The following is a 20,014-nucleotide window of genomic DNA, read 5'->3' as shown; positions in this document are numbered from 1 at the left end:
GACTTTGCATTTGGCAGGGTTAAATTCTGGGAGCCAGTTGCTGGACCAGGCTTGTAGCCTGTCCAGATCTCTTTGTAGTCCTGCCTGATCCTCGTCCGATTCGATTCTTCTCATTAACTTCACATCGTCTGCAAACAAGGACACTTCTGTGTGTGTGTGTGTGTGTGTGTGTGTGTGTGTGTATATATGTGTGTGTATGTGCATGTGTGTGCATATGTGTGTGTGCATGTGTATGTGTGTGTGCATGTGTGTGCATGTGTGTGTGTGTGTATGTGTGTGTGTGCATGTGTGTGCATGTGTGTGTGTGTGTGTGTATTCACCTAGTTAGTTACCATTTTGTCCTAGTGCAGGTGTGTGTGTGTATGTGTGTATATGTGTGTGTTCGTGTGAATTGGGGAGGTGTGATGGGGAGATACTGCTAATACATACCAGTAATTCTGGGTTATAAAAAGCGGAAATTGCTACTAGGGTCTAAAGCTTCTATGAGTGTCTTCCCTTGTGTGTGTGTGTGTGTGTGTGTGTGTGTGAAGGAGAGATGGTTAGGGAGGGTAGGTGGTGTGGTTGAAAGATCCGTTATACCTCTCTGTCGTGTAGGCTCAAATTTAGTCCCAGCTGTCTTTCCTAGTAATGCTACTCTCTCCACTTATTGCCCTTTCTGGATTTAAGTATCAATTATTGCTGGTTATTATCCTATTCCTTGTTCACATTGAGAGAGGACCTCCTAGCTTCCTAAGTATTCATACTGCTAATAACTACGGGCAGTAATACTACGCTACCCCTCGCTAGTCTGCTCTACACCTCACACTTGTCAACACTATCTTCACTTTATCTATGCTATTTCTACTCTAATTCTGGTAATAGCTTGCAGGAGTGAGTGACCAATATCTAACAGTGATGCAAGACCAGAAGCTAGAGCCCACAACATGCAAACCACAATAGATGAGTGATACTTGCGCTGGCCGCTGTGCGGTGACAAGTTGCCAGATGTTGATGACGTAGTCGTTGTACATAGGCCTTAAATCACTACTTTGGAGATCCTTCACCCGTGATGTTTACAACCATATATGCTCATACATCCCGCGTTCCTCACACGATTTCACTTTTCACTTATGATAGTATACACTTCACATTATATACACTTCACTTTATATGTATAATGGCACACAACTTGTTGTGACATCACTGCCTCAGCAGGCCTACTACTGCCACCTTCCCTTGTTGTATATTTTATTTTTCCATTCCCCTTTTGCTTATTAACTTTTTCACTCTCACTGTATGGTGCCTCACATTTCACTTGTTGACCAAATGCTGGTAATTCTTGAACACCTGCTTCCACACTCACTTTGATCTTTGTATGTGTGTGTGTGTGTGTGTGTGTGTATGTGTGTGTGTGTGTGTGTGTGTGTGTGTGTGTGTGTGTGTGTGTGTGTGTGTGTGTGTGTGTGTGTGTGTGTGTTAGTTACCATTTCGTCCTAGGCACATGTCGATTAGACACTAGGCCTGTAGTATATGTGCGCGCGCGCGCGTGTGTGTACTCACCTAGTTGTACTCACCTAGTTGAGGTTGTGGGGGTCGAGTCCGAGCTCCTGGCCCCGCCTCTTCACTGGTCGCTACTAGGTCACTCTCCCTGAACCGTGAGCTTTATCATACCTCTGCTTAAAGCTATGTATGGATCCTGCCTCCACTACATCGCTTCCCAAACTATTCCACTTACTACGTGTGTGTGTGTGTGTGTGTGTGTGTGTGTGTGTGTGTGTGTGTGTGTGTGTGTGTGTGTGTGTGTGTGTGTGTGTGTGTGTGTGTGTGTGTGTGTGTGTGTGTGTGTGTGTGTGTGTGTGTGTGTGTGTGTGTGTTTGTGTGTGTGTGTGTGTGTGTGTGTGTGTGTGTGTGTGTGTATGTGTGGTGTGTGTGTGTGTGTGTGTATACTCGCCTAATTGCACTCACCTAATTGTGGTTGCAGGGGTCGAGACTCAGCTCCTGGCCCCGCCTCTTCACTGATCGCTACTTGATCCTCTCTCTCTCTCTCTGCTTCCTGAGCTTTGTCATACCTCGTCTTAAAGCTATGTATGGTTCCTGCCTCCACTACGTCACTTGCTAGGCTATTCCACTTCCTGACGACTCTATGACTGAAGAAATACTTCCTAACATCCTTGTGACTCGTCTGAGTCTTCAGCTTCCAATTGTGACCCCTTGTTTCTGTGTCCCTCTCTGGAACATCCTGTCCCTGTCCACCTTATCTATTCCACGCATTATCTTGTATGTCGTTATCATGTCTCCCCTGACCCTTCTGTCCTCCAGTGTCGTCAGTCCAAGTTCCCTCAACTTTTCATCGTAGGACATTCCCCTGAGCTCTGGGACTAGCCTTGTTGCAAACCTTTGCACTTTCTCTAACTTCTTGACGTGCTTGACGAGGTGTGGGTTCCAAACTGGTGCTGCATACTCCAGTATGGGCCTGACGTACACAGTGTACAGTGTATTTAACGATTCCTTATTAAGGTATCGGAACGCTATTCTCAGGTTTGCCAGGCGCCCGTATGCTGCAGCAGTTATCTCGTTGATGTATGCCTCCGGAGACGTACTCGGTGTTATGGTCACCCCAAGATCTTTCTCCTTGAGTGAGGATTGCAGTCTTTGTCCACTTAGCCTATACTCTGTCTGCGGTCTTCTTTGCCCTTCCACAATCTTCATGACTTTGCATTTGGCAGGGCTGAATTCGAGAAGCCAGTTTCTGGACCACGTGTCCAGTCTGTCCAGGTCTCTTTGTAGTCCTACCTGATTCTCATCCGATTTAATTCTTCTCATCAACTTCACATAATCTGTGAACAGGGACGCTTCAGTGTCTATCCCTTCCATCACGTCATTCACATATATCAAAAATAGCACTGGTCCTGGAACTGACCCCTGTGGGATCCCGCTCGTCACAGACGCCCACTGTGATACCTCTTCACATACCATGACTCGTTGTTGCCTCCATGTCAGGTATTCTCTGATCCATTGCAGTGCCCTCCCTGTTATACGCGCCTGATCCTCCAGCTTCTGCACTAATCCTTGTGAGGAACTGTGTCGAAGGCCTTCCTGCAGTCCAGGAAAATGCAATCCACCCACCCCTCTCTCTCGTGTCTTACTTCTGTTACCTTGTCATAAAATTCCAGAAGGTTTTTGAGACAGGATTTACCTTCCATGAATCCGTGATGGTTGTCATTTATAATCTTGTTCCGTTCCAGGTGCTCCACCACTCTCCTGATAATCTTCTCTATGACTTTGCATACAATACACGTCAAAGACACTGGTCTGTAGTTTAGTGCCTCGTTTCTGTGTGTGTGTGTGTGTGTGTGTGTGTGTGTGTGTGTGTGTGTGTGTGTGTGTGTGTGTGTGTGTGTGTGCGTGTGTGTACTCACCTATTTGTACTCACCTATTTGTGGTTGCAGAGGTCGAGTCACAGCTCCTGGCCCCGCCTCTTCGCTGATTGCTACTAGGTCCTCTCTCTCCCTGCCCCATGAGCTCTATCATACCTCGCCTTAAAACTATGTATGGTTCCTGCCTCCACCACATCACTTTCTAGGCTATTCCATGGCCTGACTACTCTATGACTGAAGAAATACTTCCTAACATCCCTTTGATTCATCTGAGTCTTCAACTTCCAATTGTGACCTCTTGTGTCTGTGTCCCATCTCTGGAACATCCCGTCTTTGTCCACCTCGTCTATTCCGCGCAGTATTTTATATGTCGTTATCATGTCTCCCCTGACCCTCCTGGCCTCCAGTGTCGTCAGGCCGATTTCCCTCAACCTTTCTTCATAGGACAATCCCCGTAGCTCTGGGACTAGTCTTGTTGCAAACCTTTGCACTTTCTCTAATTTCTTGACGTGCTTGACTAGGTGTGGATTCCAAACTGGTGCTGCATACTCCAGTATGGGCCTGACGTAGATGGTGTACAGAGTCTTAAACGAATCCTTACTGAGGTATCGGAACGCTATCCATAGGTTTGCCAGGCGCCCGTATGCTGCAGCAGTTATCTGATTGATGTGCGCCTCAGGAGATATGCTCGGTGTTATACTCACCCCCAAATCTTTTTCCTTGAGTGAGGTTTGCAGTCTTTGGCCATCTAAACTATATTGTGTCTGCGGTCTTCTTTGCCCTTCCCCAATCTTCATGACTTTGCATTTGGCAGGGTTAAATTCAAGGAGCCAGTTGCTGGACCAGGCTTGTAGCCTGTCCAGATCTCTTTGTAGTCCTGCCTGATCCTCGTCCGATTCGATTCTTCTCATTAACTTCACATCGTCTGCAAACAAGGACACTTCTGAGTCTATCCCTTCCGTTATGTCGTTCACGTATACCAAGAACAGCACAGGTCCTAGGACTGACCCCTGTGGAACCCCGCTTGTCACAGGCGCCCACTCTGACACCTCGTCACGTACCATGGCTCGTTGTTGCCTCCCTGTCAGATATTCTCTGATCCATTGCAGTGCCTTTCCTGTTATGTTTGCCTGGTCCTCTAGCTTTTGCAGTAACCTCTTGTGAGGAACTGTGTCGAAAGCCTTCTTGCAGTCCAAAAATACGCAGTCGATCCACCCCTCTCTCTCTTGTCTTACTTCTGTCACCTTGTCATAAAACTCTAGTAGGTTTGTGACACAGGATTTTCCTTCCCTGAAACCGTGCTGGTTGTCAATTATACACTTGTTTCTTTCCAGGTGCCCCACCACTCTCCTCCTGATGATCTTCTCCATGACCTTGCATACTATACACGTTAGTGATACAGGTCTGTAGTTTAGTGCCTCATGTCTGTCTCCCTTTTTAAAAATTGGGACTACATTTTCCATTTTCCATACCTCAGGGAGTTGCCCAGTTTCAAATGATGTGTTAAAGATCTTTGTTAATGGCTCACACAATATCTCTGCTCCCTCTTTAAGGACCCATGGAGAGATGTTGTCTGGTCCCACCGCCTTTGAGGTGTCAAGTTCGCATAGCAGCTTCTTCACCTCCTCCTTGGTTATATGCACCTCATTCAGCACTTGCTGGTGTGCCCCCCTGTTCTGATTTCTTGGAGTCCTACTGGTTTCCACTGTAAATACCTCTTTAAATCTTGTGTTGAGCTCCTGACATACCTCTCGGTCGTTTCTTGTGAATTCCTCATCACCCTTCCTCAGTCTGATTACCTGGTCCTTGACTGTTGCTTTCCTCCTGATGTGGCTGTACAACAGCTTCGGGTCAGTCTTTACTTTTGATGCTATGTCATTTTCATATTGTCTCTGAGCCTCCCTTCTTATCTGTGCATATTCGTTTCTGGCTCTTCGGCTGATTTCTTTATTTTCCTGAGTTCTCTGTCTTCTGTACCTTTTCCATTCTCTAGTACACCTAGTTTTTGCCTCCCTACACCTTTGGGTGAACCAAGGACTCGTTCTGTTCTTCCCATTATTTTTGTTTCCCTTGGGAACAAACCTCTCCTCTGCCTCCTTGCATTTTGTTGCTACATAGTCCATCATTTCTTGTACTGGTTTTCCTGTCAGTTCCCTCTCCCACTGAATGTCTTGAAGGAAGTTCCTCATGCCTGAGGAGTTCCCCCTTTTGTAGTTTGGTTTTTCCCAGCCTATTCCTGCTACTCTCTCCACTTGGAGCTCAACTATGTAGTCGAAGCACAGAACCACATGATCACTAGCTCCCAGGGGCCTTTCATACATGATACCCTCGATGTACGAACTACTCATGGTGAATACAAGGTCCAACCTTGCTGGTTCATCCTCTCCTCTCTCTCTGGTAATGTCTCTAACATGTTGATGCATGAGGTTCTCCAGTACCACATCCATCATCTTGGCTCTCCATGTGTGTGTGTGTGTGTGTGTGTGTGTGTGTGTGTGTGTGTGTGTGTGTGTGTGTGTGTGTGTGTGTGTGTGTGTGTGTGTGTGTGTGTGTGTGTGTGTGTGTGTGTGTGTGTGTGTGTGTGTGTGTGTGTGTGTGTGTGTGTGTGTGTGTGTGAGTGTGTGTGTGTGTGTGTGTGTGTGTGTGTGTGTGTGTGTGTGTGTGTGTGTGTTTGTGTGTGTGTGTGTGTGTGTGTGTGTGTGTGTGTGTGACCCAACAATTAATATTTGCACCACTAACTCATTACAGTTGTGACCGGGTGTGGATGTGTTAATTGCTCATCACTCCATAATTTGTTCTTGATTGTAGCCATGTATAAACATAAGTAAATTTAGTTACATTATTCATAACCTTCGTAATTTGTGAGTTCATTACCTTTGTACCTTGTTCAGCTATCAAAACTCTGGGGTCCAGTCCCTGGACCCATTATGTACCTCTGTAATCTTTTGACTACCGCCCACAGGATGGGTATGGGGTGCATAATAAACATATTAAACTGACTAACTCAATGTTGAAGACAGAGTAAATCAACTGAAGTTAAATTACGTTTATAAGACTGCTCACAACCAGTGTCCCCAATATCTTACTGCCAATTTTGTTAAGGCTGGGAACCAAAACAATTACAGAACTAGGGAAAGGGAGAAAAACTTTGCAGTACCTAGAGTCGGTGGTCAGGCTTCAAAGACGTTTTACTATTTAGCAATAAAACAGTGGAATAGACTGCCTGCACATGTCAAAGCCTGTCATAGCATCAGCCGGTTCAAGAAGTTTAGTTAGTTTAATATGTTTATTATGCACCCCATACCCATCCTGTGGGCGGTAGTCAAAAGATTACAGAGGTACATAATTGGTCCAGGGACTGGACTCCAAAGTTTTGATAGCTGAGCAAGTTACAGAGGCAATGAACTCACAATTTACAAAGGTAATGAACTCACAATTTACAAAGGTAATGAACTCACAATTTACAAAGGTAATGAACTCCAGGTAAGTCTGGTCACAATCATGACAAGTTACAAAGGTATTTACAGATTACAGAGGTACGTAATGGGTCCAGGGACTGGGCCCCCAAAGTTTTGATAGCTGAACTAGGTACAAAGGTAATGAGCTCACAAGTTACAAAGGTAATGAATTCTGTAGAATGGTTACTTACGTTTATACTTTGGCTACAATCATGAACAAATTATAGAGTAATGATACCTTAGTAAGGAATCATTCAAGACACTGTACACCGTGTATGTCAGGCCCATACTGGAGTATGCAGCACCTGTTTGGAACCCGCACTTGATAAAGCACGTCAAGAAACTAGAGAAAGTACAAAGGTTTGCGACAAGGTTAGTTCCAGAGCTAAGGGGAATGTCCTATGAGGAAAGATTAAGGGAAATCGGCCTGACCACACTGGAGGACAGGAGGGTCAGGGGAGACATGATAACGACATATAAAATACTGCGTGGAATAGACAAGGTGGACAAAGACAGGATGTTCCAGGGAGGGGACATAGAAACAAGAGGCCACAATTGGAAGTTGAAGACACAAATGAGTCAGAGAGATAGTAGGAAGTATTTCTTCAGTCATAGAGTTGTAAGGCAGTGGAAAAGCCTAGAAAATGACGTAGTGGGGGCAGGAACCATACACAGTTTTAAGACGAGGTTTGATAAAGCTCATGGAGCGGGGAGAGAGAGGGCCTAGTAGCAACCGGTGAAGAGGCGGGGCCAGGAGCTAGGACTCGACCCCTGCAACCACAAATAGGTGAGTACAAATAGGTGAGTACACACACACACACACACACACACTTTAGTTTAATATCTTTATGCACCCCATACCCATCCTGTGGGCGGTAGTCAAAAGATTACAAAGGTACATAATGGGTCCAGTGACTGGACCCCAAAGTTATGATAGCTGAACTAGTTACAAAGGTAATGAACTCCAGGTAGATCTGGTCACTAATCATGGCAAGTTACAGAGGTAATGAATCAGCTTCACTCCTATACATGGTTACAGTCATGAACAAATTACAAAGTAATGAACCACTGATACGTCCACACCTGGTCACAATTGTAATGAGTTATAAATACAAATATTAAGTGGATCATACACCCACACTAGCGCGCGCGCGCACATACACACACGAGGGCGCACGCACGGACATGTGCACACGAGCGTACAAATATATGCATACACACAAGGACGCACACACACACACACACACCCACACACACACACACACACCCACACACACACACGTTCAAGAAGAGAGCCAAAATGTACCTCATGAACAAGGCTACAGAAAGGGAGGAGAGTGACTTGTTGTATGAAAATAACTAATCTTACAGCTCCCCTAGTATATCTTATTGTAACTAATTTTGCATAGTTAAGATACTCACCTGTTTTTAACTTTTAAATATAAATAGTAATTATCACAAGGACGCCACTGGAAATAAGTCACTGTCTGACATTTTTAGGTTATTTGCGACTGACTTTTTGGGTTGTCTTCGGTTATCTACACATATGCTGCTATGTATGATACTCTGTATAACTCTGTATACCTGAATAAACTTAGTTACCTATGTTATCTCTGGCTCTATCACAAACTTTAAAAGGCAAAACAATCCTGGATCGTATCTAGAAAGTTGCAAGACTCAAGATTCCATGTTAAATTGCTCCAATCAATTTGGTTGAAGATAAAATTTCCCATCAAAACAATATCTTCACATGCAGTGGACGATAGTCAAAAAACATTACCTAGGCACACATTGGGTTCAGGGACTGGGCCCCTAATTTTTTTTATAGCTAAATAAGTTAAAGTGAAAATGAACTGTATATACATTTAAGATCTGGTTACAATTTTATTTATTTATTTATTTATTTATTTATTTTATGTCTTTGCTAACAGTACATTGAGATTTTATATTTACAATAGTGACTCTCTGACCGCGGGTTCAATCCCGCCCGTGGTATGGTTAATTTACAATAATGGGTTGCAGTGCAAAGAGAGCCTCTATTATGCCTAGGCATTATGAGCCAACTTAACATTATTGGCTTACAGTCTACTTAATACTAAGGAGTGTATCATAGTTGTACAGTAGAATAGTAATTATTTCATAGTTGTACAGTAGATTATTAATTATAAATGAATCAAAATTTGTATAATACGAAGATATATTTTTATTCGAAAATGCTTTTTGTGAAAACAATGATTCAATTATATTCCTGTCAACAATGGATAAAAGGTTCAATGTGATTGTTTCAGTTATGATGTGGGAGTACATAGGTGAGTAAGTGTGTACTGAGTATTTAGCATTTAGTCTACGGTGATCAAGTGGGTTTTGAGAAGAGTCTTAAATTGATTTTCAGATTGGGTTACTTTAATATCTTATGGTAATGAATTCCATATTTTAGGGCCCTTTATGTGCATAGAGTTTTTACACAGTGTGATACTGACACGAGGTATATCAAAAAGAGATCTGTGTCTTGTGTCATGGCCATGTGTCCTGTTGAAGTTGGTGAGGAGAAGTTTGAGTGGGGGGTTTATATTTGCATTTATTGTTCTGTGTATGTAGTAGGCACATGAATAAGTATGGATGTTCTTAATGGTGAGCAGATTCAGACTTTTGAAAATTGGTGGAGTATGCTGGCGGGAGTGGGAATTTGTTATTCTTACTGCTGCCTTTTGCTGGATTATGAGGGGGTTTAGGTGATTGGATGTTGTTGATCCCCATGCACAAATTCCGTAGGTAAGATAAGGATATATGAGTGTTTATGAAGATATATATTGGGCGTGCTGAGGTAGTCAAGTGTGTATAGCCATACTTAACCTATAAGCATGACATGCTTCCACTACCTCTGCTGCACCATCTGTCTACACTATATATGCCATTTTTCCGTGCATATGCTGTATAGTAAGGGCTAGGAACAATGAGTCCTAACCATATTTTTTAGTGGGATGGACAGGCAAGCCAGTGGAAGATTTAGATTTTGATTTTGCCACAGAAGTGGCTAGTTTACTGTGCACCCCATATACATCCTGTGGAGGGTAGTGCAAGAGCATATGGATACACAAAAGGCCCAGGAACTAGGCCACAAAAGAGTTAACAGGTGTACATATGGATTTATATCTACATACTTACAGTTCACTTATCTGTTACCAGGAAATTTAGGAAATTTGCTTAGTATATCTGGTATCTTATTTTCATTAACAAGATATCTTGACATGTCACATAGGTTATTATACGGTCTGTCTCTGTATTCCTCAATGAGTGGACAATTAAGCACATAGTGGAAGTCCTGGATCAGATGACCAAAAGTTCCATCCGTGGGTCATCATAAGACCAGCGTCAGGAGACACTTGTCATGTTTCCTCACTAACCTAACAATATGCTGAACTTTTTATAAAGACTGATGGACTAACACATTGACTCCAGACTGAGGGACTGATTACCTCAAACTCTCCTCATTTTCCGCCACTTTCTGTGTTATTCTTAATAATAATAATAATAATAATAATAATAATAATAATAATAATAATAATAATAATAATAATAATAATAATAATAAATGCTTCTACAGGTACATGATAAAATAAACTTACCTGCTATCAATGACAAAATATATATATATATATATATATATATATATATATATATATATATATATATATATATATATATATATATATATATATATATATATATATATATATATATATATATATATATATATATATATATGTCGTGCCGAATATGTAAAACTGGTCAATTAGCAAGAACTCATTTTAAATTAAGTCCTTTCTAAAATTTTCTCTTATACTTTTAAAGATATATTTTTTTCATTAATGTTAATGTAAAAAATTTTAATTTTGCACCAAAAGAATCTTAGAAAACTTACCTAACCTTATTATAACAAGAACAATTTATTTTAGCCTAACCCAACTATATATAATTTAGATTTGCTTACAATAATTTAATACTAAACAAACACAGTGAAATATATTTTTTTCGTTAGGTTCAGAATCATTTTGGCTAAATTATTGCATAGACAAATTTCTACTTGTCTTACATGGCAAGATGAGAGTTGCTATTTAAGCCAAGATCGCAAGTTCTGCCTATTCGGCACGACATATTTATATATATATATATATATATATATATATATATATATATATATATATATATATATATATATATATATATATATGTCGTGCCGAATATGTAAAACTGGTCAATTAGCAAGAACTCATTTAAAATTAAGTCTTTTCTAAAATTTTCTCTTATACGTTTAAAGATATATTTTTTTGCATTAATGTTGATGTAAAAATTTATAATTTTGCACCAAAAGGAACTTATAAAACTTACCTAACCTTATTATAACAAGAACAATTTATTTTAGCCTAACCCAACTAAATATATTTTAGATTTGTTTACAGTAATTTAATTCTAAACAAAACACAGTGAAATATATTTTTTTCGTTAAGTTCAGAATGATTTTGGCGAAATTATTGCATACACAAATTTTCACTTGTCCTATATGGCAAGATGAGCCTTGCTATTTAAGCCAAGATCGCAAGTTCTGCCTATTCGGCACGACATATATATATATATATATATATATATATATATATATATATATATATATATATATATATATATATATATATATATATAAAACCCCTGGTTATAGAGAGCATTTCCGACTGAAGAAGCCACTGGCTGATGAAATGTTTCCAGAATAAAGAGACCAAATGTTACAAAAGTGTCTCATATATCAACTTGTGGGTTTTCTAAACCATTTCCAAAATTTTAGGAATAGATGAGTATATGTTGAGTATATATTGTTGAGTGTATGTTGTTCAGTGTATATTGTTGAGTGTATATTGTTCAGTGTATATTGTTGAGTGTATGCTGTTGAGTGTATATTGTTGAGTGTATGTTGTTAAGTGTATGTTGTTGAGTGTATATTGTTGAGTGTATATTCTTGAGTGTATATTCTTGAGTGTATATTATTGAGTGTATGTTGTTGAGTGTATATTGTTGAGTGTATGTTGTTAAGTGTATGTTGTTGAGTGTATATTGTTGAGTGTATGTTGTTAAGTGTATGTTGTTGAGTGTATATTGTTGAGTGTATGTTGTTGAGTGTATGTTGTTGAGTGTATATTGTTGAGTGTATGTTGTTAAGTGTATATTCTTGAGTGTATATTCTTGAGTGTATGTTGTTGAGTGTATATTGTTGAGTGTATGTTGTTAAGTGTATGTTGTTGAGTGTATATTGTTGAGTGTATGTTGTTAAGTGTATGTTGTTGAGTGTATATTGTTGAGTGTATATTCTTGAGTGTATATTGTTGAGTATATATTGTTGAGCATATATTGTTGAGTGTATATTGTTGAGTGTATGTTGTTGAGTGTATGTTGTTGAGTGTATATTGTTGAGTGTATATTGTTGAGTGTATATTGTTGAGTGTATATTGTTGAGAGTATATTGTTGAGTGTATGTTGTTGAGTGTATGTTGTTGAGTGCATATTGTTGAGTGTATGCTGTTGAGTGTATATTGTTGAGTGTATGTTGTTAAGTGTATGTTGTTGAGTGTATATTGTTGAGTGTATATTCTTGAGTGTATGTTGTTGAGTGTATATTGTTGAGTGTATATTGTTGAGTGTATATTGTTGAGTGTATATTGTTGAGTACATATATTTTTGAGTGTATGTTGTTGAGTGTATATTGTTGAGTGTATGTTGTTGAGTGTATATTGTTGAGTGTATATTGTTGAGTGTATATTGTTGAGTACATATATTTTTGAGTGTATGTTGTTGAGTGTATATTGTTAAGTGTATATTGTTGAGTGTATATTGTTGAGTGTATATTGTTGAGTGTATATTGTTGAGTGTATATTGTTGAGAGTATGTTGTTGAGTGTATATTGTCGAGTGTATATTGTTGAGTGTATGTTGTTGAGTGTATATTGTCGAGTGTATATTGTTGAGAGTATATTGTTGAGTGTATATTGTTGAGTGTATATTGTTGAGTGTATATTGTTGAGTGTATATTGTTGAGTGTATATTGTTGAGTGTATATTGTTGAGTGTATATTGTTGAGTGTATATTGTTGAGTGTATGTTGTTGAGTGTATATTGTTGAGTGTATATTGTTAAGTGTATATAGCTGAGTGTATATTGTTGAGTGTGTATACTTGAGTGTATATAATTGAGTGTATGTTGTTGAGTGTATATTGTTGAGTGTATATTGTTGAGTGTATATAGTTGAGTGTATGTTGTTGAGTGTATATTGTTGAGTGTATATTGTTGAGTGTATACAGTTGAGTGTATGTTGTTGAGTGTATATTGTTGAGTGTATATAGTTGAGTGTATGTTGTTGAGTGTATATTGTTGAGTGTATATAGTTGAGTGTATATTGTTGAGTGTATGTTGTTGAGTGTATATAGTTGAGTGTATATTGTTGAGTGTATATTGTTGAGTGTATATTGTTGAGTGTATGTTGTTGAGTGTATATTGTTGAGTGTATATAGTTGAGTGTATATTGTTGAGTGTATATTGTTGAGTGTATATAGTTGAGTGTATATTGTTGAGTGTATGTTGTTGAGTGTATATAGTTGAGTGTATATTGTTGAGTGTATGTTGTTGAGTGTATATAGTTGAGTGTATATTGTTGAGTGTATATTGTTGACTATGTTGTTGAGTATATATTGTTGAGTGTATATAGTTGAGTGTATGTTGTTGAGTGTATATAGTTGAGTGTATGTTGAGTGTATATAGTTGAGTGTATGTTGTTGAGTGTATATAGTTGAGTGTATGCTGTTGAGTGTATATAGTTGAGTGTATGTTGTTGAGCGTATATAGTTGAGTGTATGTTGTTGAGTGTATATAGTTGAGTGTATGTTGAGTGTATATAGTTGAGTGTATGTTGTTGAGTGTATATAGTTGAGTGTATGTTGTTGAGTGTATATAGTTGAGTGTATGTTGTTGAGCGTATATAGTTGAGTGTATGTTGTTGAGTGTATATAGTTGAGTGTATGTTGTTGAGTGTATATAGTTGAGTGTATGTTGTTGAGCGTATATAGTTGAGTGTATGTTGTTGAGTGTATATAGTTGAGTGTATGTTGTTGAGTGTATATAGTTGAGTGTATGTTGAGTGTATATAGTTAAGTGTATGTTGTTGAGTGTATATAGTTGAGTGTATGTTGTTGAGTGTATATAGTTGAGTGTATGTTGTTGAGTGTATATAGTTAAGTGTATGTTGTTGAGTGTATATAGTTAAGTGTATGTTGTTGAGTGTATATAGTTAAGTGTATGTTGTTGAGTGTATATAGTTGAGTGTATGTTGTTGAGTGTATATAGTTGAGTGTATGTTGAGTGTATATAGTTAAGTGTATGTTGTTGAGTGTATATAGTTAAGTGTATGTTGTTGAGTGTATATAGTTAAGTGTATGTTGTTGAGTGTATATAGTTAAGTGTATGTTGTTGAGTGTATATAGTTGAGTGTATGTTGTTGAGCGTATATAGTTGAGTGTATGTTGTTGAGTGTATATAGTTGAGTGTATGTTGTTGAGTGTATATAGTTGAGTGTATGTTGAGTGTATATAGTTGAGTGTATGTTGTTGAGTGTATATAGTTAAGTGTATGTTGTTGAGTGTATATAGTTAAGTGTATGTTGTTGAGTGTATATAGTTAAGTGTATGTTGTTGAGTGTATATAGTTGAGTGTATGTTGTTGAGTGTATATAGTTAAGTGTATGTTGTTGAGTGTATATAGTTAAGTGTATGTTGTTGAGCGTATATAGTTAAGTGTATGTTGTTGAGTGTATATAGTTAAGTGTATGTTGTTGAGTGTATATAGTTAAGTGTATGTTGTTGAGTGTATATAGTTGAGTGTATGTTGTTGAGTGTATATAGTTAAGTGTATGTTGTTGAGTGTATATAGTTAAGTGTATGTTGTTGAGCGTATATAGTTGAGTGTATGTTGTTGAGCGTATATAGTTGAGTGTATGTTGTTGAGCGTATATAGTTGAGTGTATGTTGTTGAGTGTATATAGTTGAGTGTATGTTGTTGAGTGTATAGTTGAGTGTATGTTGTTGAGTGCAGTTTTCTGTGTTGGTACACGTGTGTCACTCTCTGCTGTCCTTGTATCACCGCTCAAAAATGTTTCTTCTTGTTTTGTAGTTGTCTTCTGGCACTTCCAACATAATTATGACTGCTGACATGGACACTGAGGAGTCTGGTGTTCTGGTCATCATCAAGAGGCGTCTTACACGTGAGTTAATATATATTCTTGCCAGTAAAGATCTCTGGGTCTGGTTAATGCTTGTTGGTCCTTCACTTGATTTTCTCTTATAATGGAATGATTTAGCAGACCTGTGAATATTAATATCCCATTAATAATGGATTTAAGACATTATTTCCGACATAATGACTCTGCTGCTCGATTTTTTTTTGTATATGACATGGGTAAAAATTCATGGGGAGTACCTTGATGATATGGATAGCTCCTGATCCAAGGAATAGGCGTTACCATACCTTTACCTTAAATCTAGTCGCCTCCCTTTTTCCAGACACGGGCCCCTGTGGGTATAGCGCTTCCCCATGAATACAGTACAAGTCCTATTTTCTTTAATAAATTTATGAGCCAGGCTGATACCATCAAGGTGGCTGTGCCTCGATGATCTCTTTGTCTAAGGAAGTGGAGCTTCCTTCTTTTTCCTTGGATCAAACTTGTTCTCCTCCAATTACAAGGATCCCAGTGGAAATAAGTCGCCTTGACTTTTTATTTTGGGTTATCCAAGGTAATTTACTCGTGTTACTGTGTATGATAATTGTACTTATGTACAATTATCATACATAGTAGCACGAGTATCAGTACCTGAATAAACTTGATGTGTGGCCCATGTGGGTTTATGCTTCCCAAGGAATGTAGTATTATAATGGTCTAGGCTAATTTAATTTTTAATGTGATGGTTCACACCTCTCCAACACTCATGAATAACACTGTTCATAGTAATTATGCAAATATCATAATGTGCAATACATAAGCCAGCCCGTAGTGCTATGCATATAAGTAGCTTTGGCATGCTGCTCTTACCTGTATTTTTTTTGTACCTCTGTATGTATGCTAAATATACCCAGAATATCTACATGTCCAGTGAACTATTAAACAAATTTATGTCATGGCTTCTGACACCAGTTGTAGATTTTCCTTAATAAAAATTTGTATATTGTACTTATTTTTATATATTAATGTTGATTTTGCTGAAATGCCCTGTCATGTTAGTGGCTTTTTTAATACTTAACAACACTTGATAAAATGCAAATCACACATTGTAACCTTTGCAAAGAAATAAAATTTGTTTTGTATGCGTGGAGCCCCAGACCGACAAAATGAGACTAGTCACGAGGGAGCATTCACCAAATTCAACTTCAATAACAAAAACATAAAGTGGGACCAAGTAAACCAAGTCCTAACCGATATAAGCTGGGAAGATACACTAAGCAACACAGACCCCAACTTATGCCTAGAACAGATTAACTCGGTGGCACTCGATGTATGCACAAGGCTTATTCCTCTAAGAAAAAGGAGGAGTAGATGTAAAATAGAAAGAGACAGGCGCTCCCTTTACAGGCGACGGAAAAGAATAACAGAGCGGCTAAAAGAGGTCAATATATCTGAAATGCGTAGGGAGACACTGGTCAGAGAAATAGCAAGCATCGAACTTAAGCTAAAAGAATCCTTTAGGAGTCAGGAATCGCGGGAAGAACTAAAAGCCATAAATGAAATCGAAAGAAACCCAAAGTATTTCTTCTCCTATGCCAAATCAAAATCGAGAACAACGTCCAGTATTGGGCCCCTACTTAAACAAGATGGGTCCTACACAGATGACAGCAAGGAAATGAGTGAGCTACTCAAGTCCCAATATGACTCAGTTTTTAGCAAGCCGCTAACCAGACTGAGAGTCGAAGATCAAAATGAATTTTTTATGAGAGAGCCACAAAATTTGATTAACACAAGCCTATCCGATGTTATCCTGACGCCAAATGACTTCGAACAGGCGATAAATGACATGCCCATGCACTCTGCCCCAGGGCCAGACTCATGGAACTCTGTGTTCATCAAGAACTGCAAGAAGCCCCTATCACGAGCCTTTTCCATCCTATGGAGAGGGAGCATGGACACGGGGGTTGTCCCTCAGTTACTAAAAACAACAGACATAGCCCCACTCCACAAAGGGGGCAGTAAAGCAACAGCAAAGAACTACAGACCAATAGCACTAACATCCCATATCATAAAAATCTTTGAAAGGGTCCTAAGAAGCAAGATCACCACCCATCTAGAAACCCATCAGTTACACAACCCAGGGCAACATGGGTTTAGAACAGGTCGCTCCTGTCTGTCTCAACTATTGGATCACTACGACAAGGTCCTAAATGCACTAGAAGACAAAAAGAATGCAGATGTAATATATACAGACTTTGCAAAAGCCTTCGACAAGTGTGACCATGGCGTAATAGCGCACAAAATGCGCGCTAAAGGAATAACAGGAAAAGTTGGTCGATGGATCTATAATTTCCTCACTAACAGAACACAGAGAGTAGTCGTCAACAGAGTAAAGTCCGAGGCAGCTACGGTGAAAAGCTCTGTTCCACAAGGCACAGTACTAGCTCCCATCTTGTTCCTCATCCTCATATCCGACATAGACAAGGATGTCAGCCACAGCACCGTGTCTTCCTTTGCAGATGACACCCGAATCTGCATGACAGTGTCTTCCATTGCAGACACTGCAAGGCTCCAGGCGGACATCAACCAAATCTTTCAGTGGGCTGCAGAAAACAATATGAAGTTCAACGATGAGAAATTTCAATTACTCAGATATGGTAAACATGAGGAAATTAAATCTTCATCAGAGTACAAAACAAATTCTGGCCACAAAATAGAGCGAAACACCAACGTCAAAGACCTGGGAGTGATTATGTCGGAGGATCTCACCTTCAAGGACCATAACATTGTATCAATCGCATCTGCTAGAAAAATGACAGGATGGATAATGAGAACCTTCAAAACTAGGGAGGCCAAGCCCATGATGACACTCTTCAGGTCACTTGTTCTATCTAGGCTGGAATATTGCTGCACTCTAACAGCACCTTTCAAGGCAGGTGAAATTGCCGACCTAGAAAATGTACAGAGAACTTTCACGGCGCGCATAACGGAGATAAAACACCTCAATTACTGGGAGCGCTTGAGGTTTCTAAACCTGTATTCCCTGGAACGCAGGAGGGAGAGATACATGATTATATACACCTGGAAAATCCTAGAGGGACTAGTACCGAACTTGCACACGAAAATCACTCACTACGAAAGCAAAAGACTTGGCAGACGATGCACCATCCCCCCAATGAAAAGCAGGGGTGTCACTAGCACGTTAAGAGACCATACAATAAGTGTCAGGGGACCGAGACTGTTCAACTGCCTCCCACCACACATAAGGGGGATTACCAACAGACCCCTGGCAGTCTTCAAGCTGGCACTGGACAAGCACCTAAAGTCAGTTCCTGATCAGCCGGGCTGTGGCTCGTACGTTGGTTTGCGTGCAGCCAGCAGCAACAGCCTGGTTGATCAGGCGCTGATCCACCAGGAGGCCTGGTCACAGACCGGGCCGCGGGGGCGTTGACCCCCGAAACTCTCTCCAGGTAAACTCCAGGTAATACCCATCACAGTCCAGTTGATATGACACTGCAGAGGTAGTGCTCCAGTTTCCTTATGAACACTTGCGTACTTGTTCCAGAAATTTTTCTGATATTTGCTGAGTCAGTTTCAGGGGCCACTGCTCCCATGGCCTGGTCCCAGAGTAGCTCTCCTGCTTGCTGGCTTGATCGACTAGGAAGTTGGTGCCCACTGCATGTAGTCCAATGTATACACCACAATTGTTCAGGAACTGGCTGCAGGACCTTGTAAAGTTTTCCTTGATGTTAGCCAGGGGGTTTGTTGATAATTCCCCTAATGCCTGAAGGGAGTGCATTGAAGTCTTGGTAGCAAGAAGTATCTTGGGTTGTGGATATTTGTGCGGATTCCTATTTTGTGTATATAGTGCCCTCACACACTGAGTGACCGTGGTTCAATTCCCTACACGGGTGGAAACGTTAGGCATGTTTCCTTACATACACCTACTGTCCCTGTTCACTTAGCAGTAAGTAGGTACCTGGGTGTTAATCAACTGTTGTGGGTAGTATCTTGGGAGACAAGATTGAAGGACACCAGTGGAAATAAGACAGACGGTCCTTGATGGTGCACTAACCCTCCCTACCCTGGGTTAAAAATCCAACTAAATCTTATTTCTTATTTCTCTTGTATTTTTCACTATGGTAGAGTGTAGCTTTGGGACTTTGTCTACCAGTACAATATCATGTAAAAATAAACACACAAGCAGTATAATGTGATCCTTTATTGACAACGTTTTGCCCACACAGTAGCCTTTATCAAGTCACAAACAGATCTTGATAAAGCCCACTGTGTGGGCGAAACATTGTCAATAAAGATCACATTATACTGCTTCTGTGTTTACTTTTCCATTGTGTTGGTATTTTTTACCATTTATTTCCACAATATCATCATGTAGGTGTATCACTCTCCTCTCCAGAGAGTACATTTCAAGTACGTACTTTGAGGCATGTCCAGTAGTTTAAATGCTGTATTGAGTATGTGTGTAATAAACAGTCTCTTTACATTTTCCAGGTCTGATCTCTCTCCCTCTCTCTTTCCATGAATGGAACTGTGAGCACAAAACAATATTAGAGACAAGAGAACACAAAGAATTTGATTTACATTCATGTATACATGATAGATAGTATTTTCTCATTAAGGTTGATACATTTAACATGCAGTACATAATACAATATGTTTCAGCCAACATATAGTAGATTGATCATATGATGTCAATAAGACTTGTACATTTAGCCATACATATTGTAGAGTATATGATGTCTTTACAACTCATTATCATATGTACTGCATATACGAGAAGTTGTACATGCATATAGGAGGGCTCTGCAGGCTACTGCTGTAAGTGAATTGTACCTTTTTTCACTTTCAAATGTGTATAACTGCCTGATAACATGTTTATACTATCATATATTAAGTGATATAGCTAGGCCTAAAAAATGCTTATACAGTA

At 39.5% G+C, this 20,014-nt stretch overlaps 1 protein-coding gene across 1 annotated transcript in view; it reads left to right on the top strand.

Moving 5' to 3' along the window:
- The first annotated feature begins 14,940 nt into the window (after nucleotides 1-14,940).
- The window catches only part of LOC128706578 (dnaJ homolog subfamily C member 2), a 100,276-nt gene continuing 95,202 nt past the window's right edge, over nucleotides 14,941-20,014 (top strand). Inside the window, exon 1 of the mRNA XM_053801519.2 lies at nucleotides 14,941-15,108. Coding sequence (XP_053657494.1) covers nucleotides 15,045-15,108 — 64 coding nt within the window. The 5' untranslated portion in view covers nucleotides 14,941-15,044. The remainder of the gene's footprint in view (nucleotides 15,109-20,014) is intronic.

Source organism: Cherax quadricarinatus, chromosome 3 (genome assembly GCF_038502225.1).
Source record: "Cherax quadricarinatus isolate ZL_2023a chromosome 3, ASM3850222v1, whole genome shotgun sequence".
Taxonomy (NCBI): Eukaryota; Metazoa; Arthropoda; class Malacostraca; order Decapoda; family Parastacidae; genus Cherax; species Cherax quadricarinatus.
The sequence above is the reverse complement of the archived record's forward strand: the minus strand, read 5'-3'. Positions and strand labels throughout refer to the sequence as shown.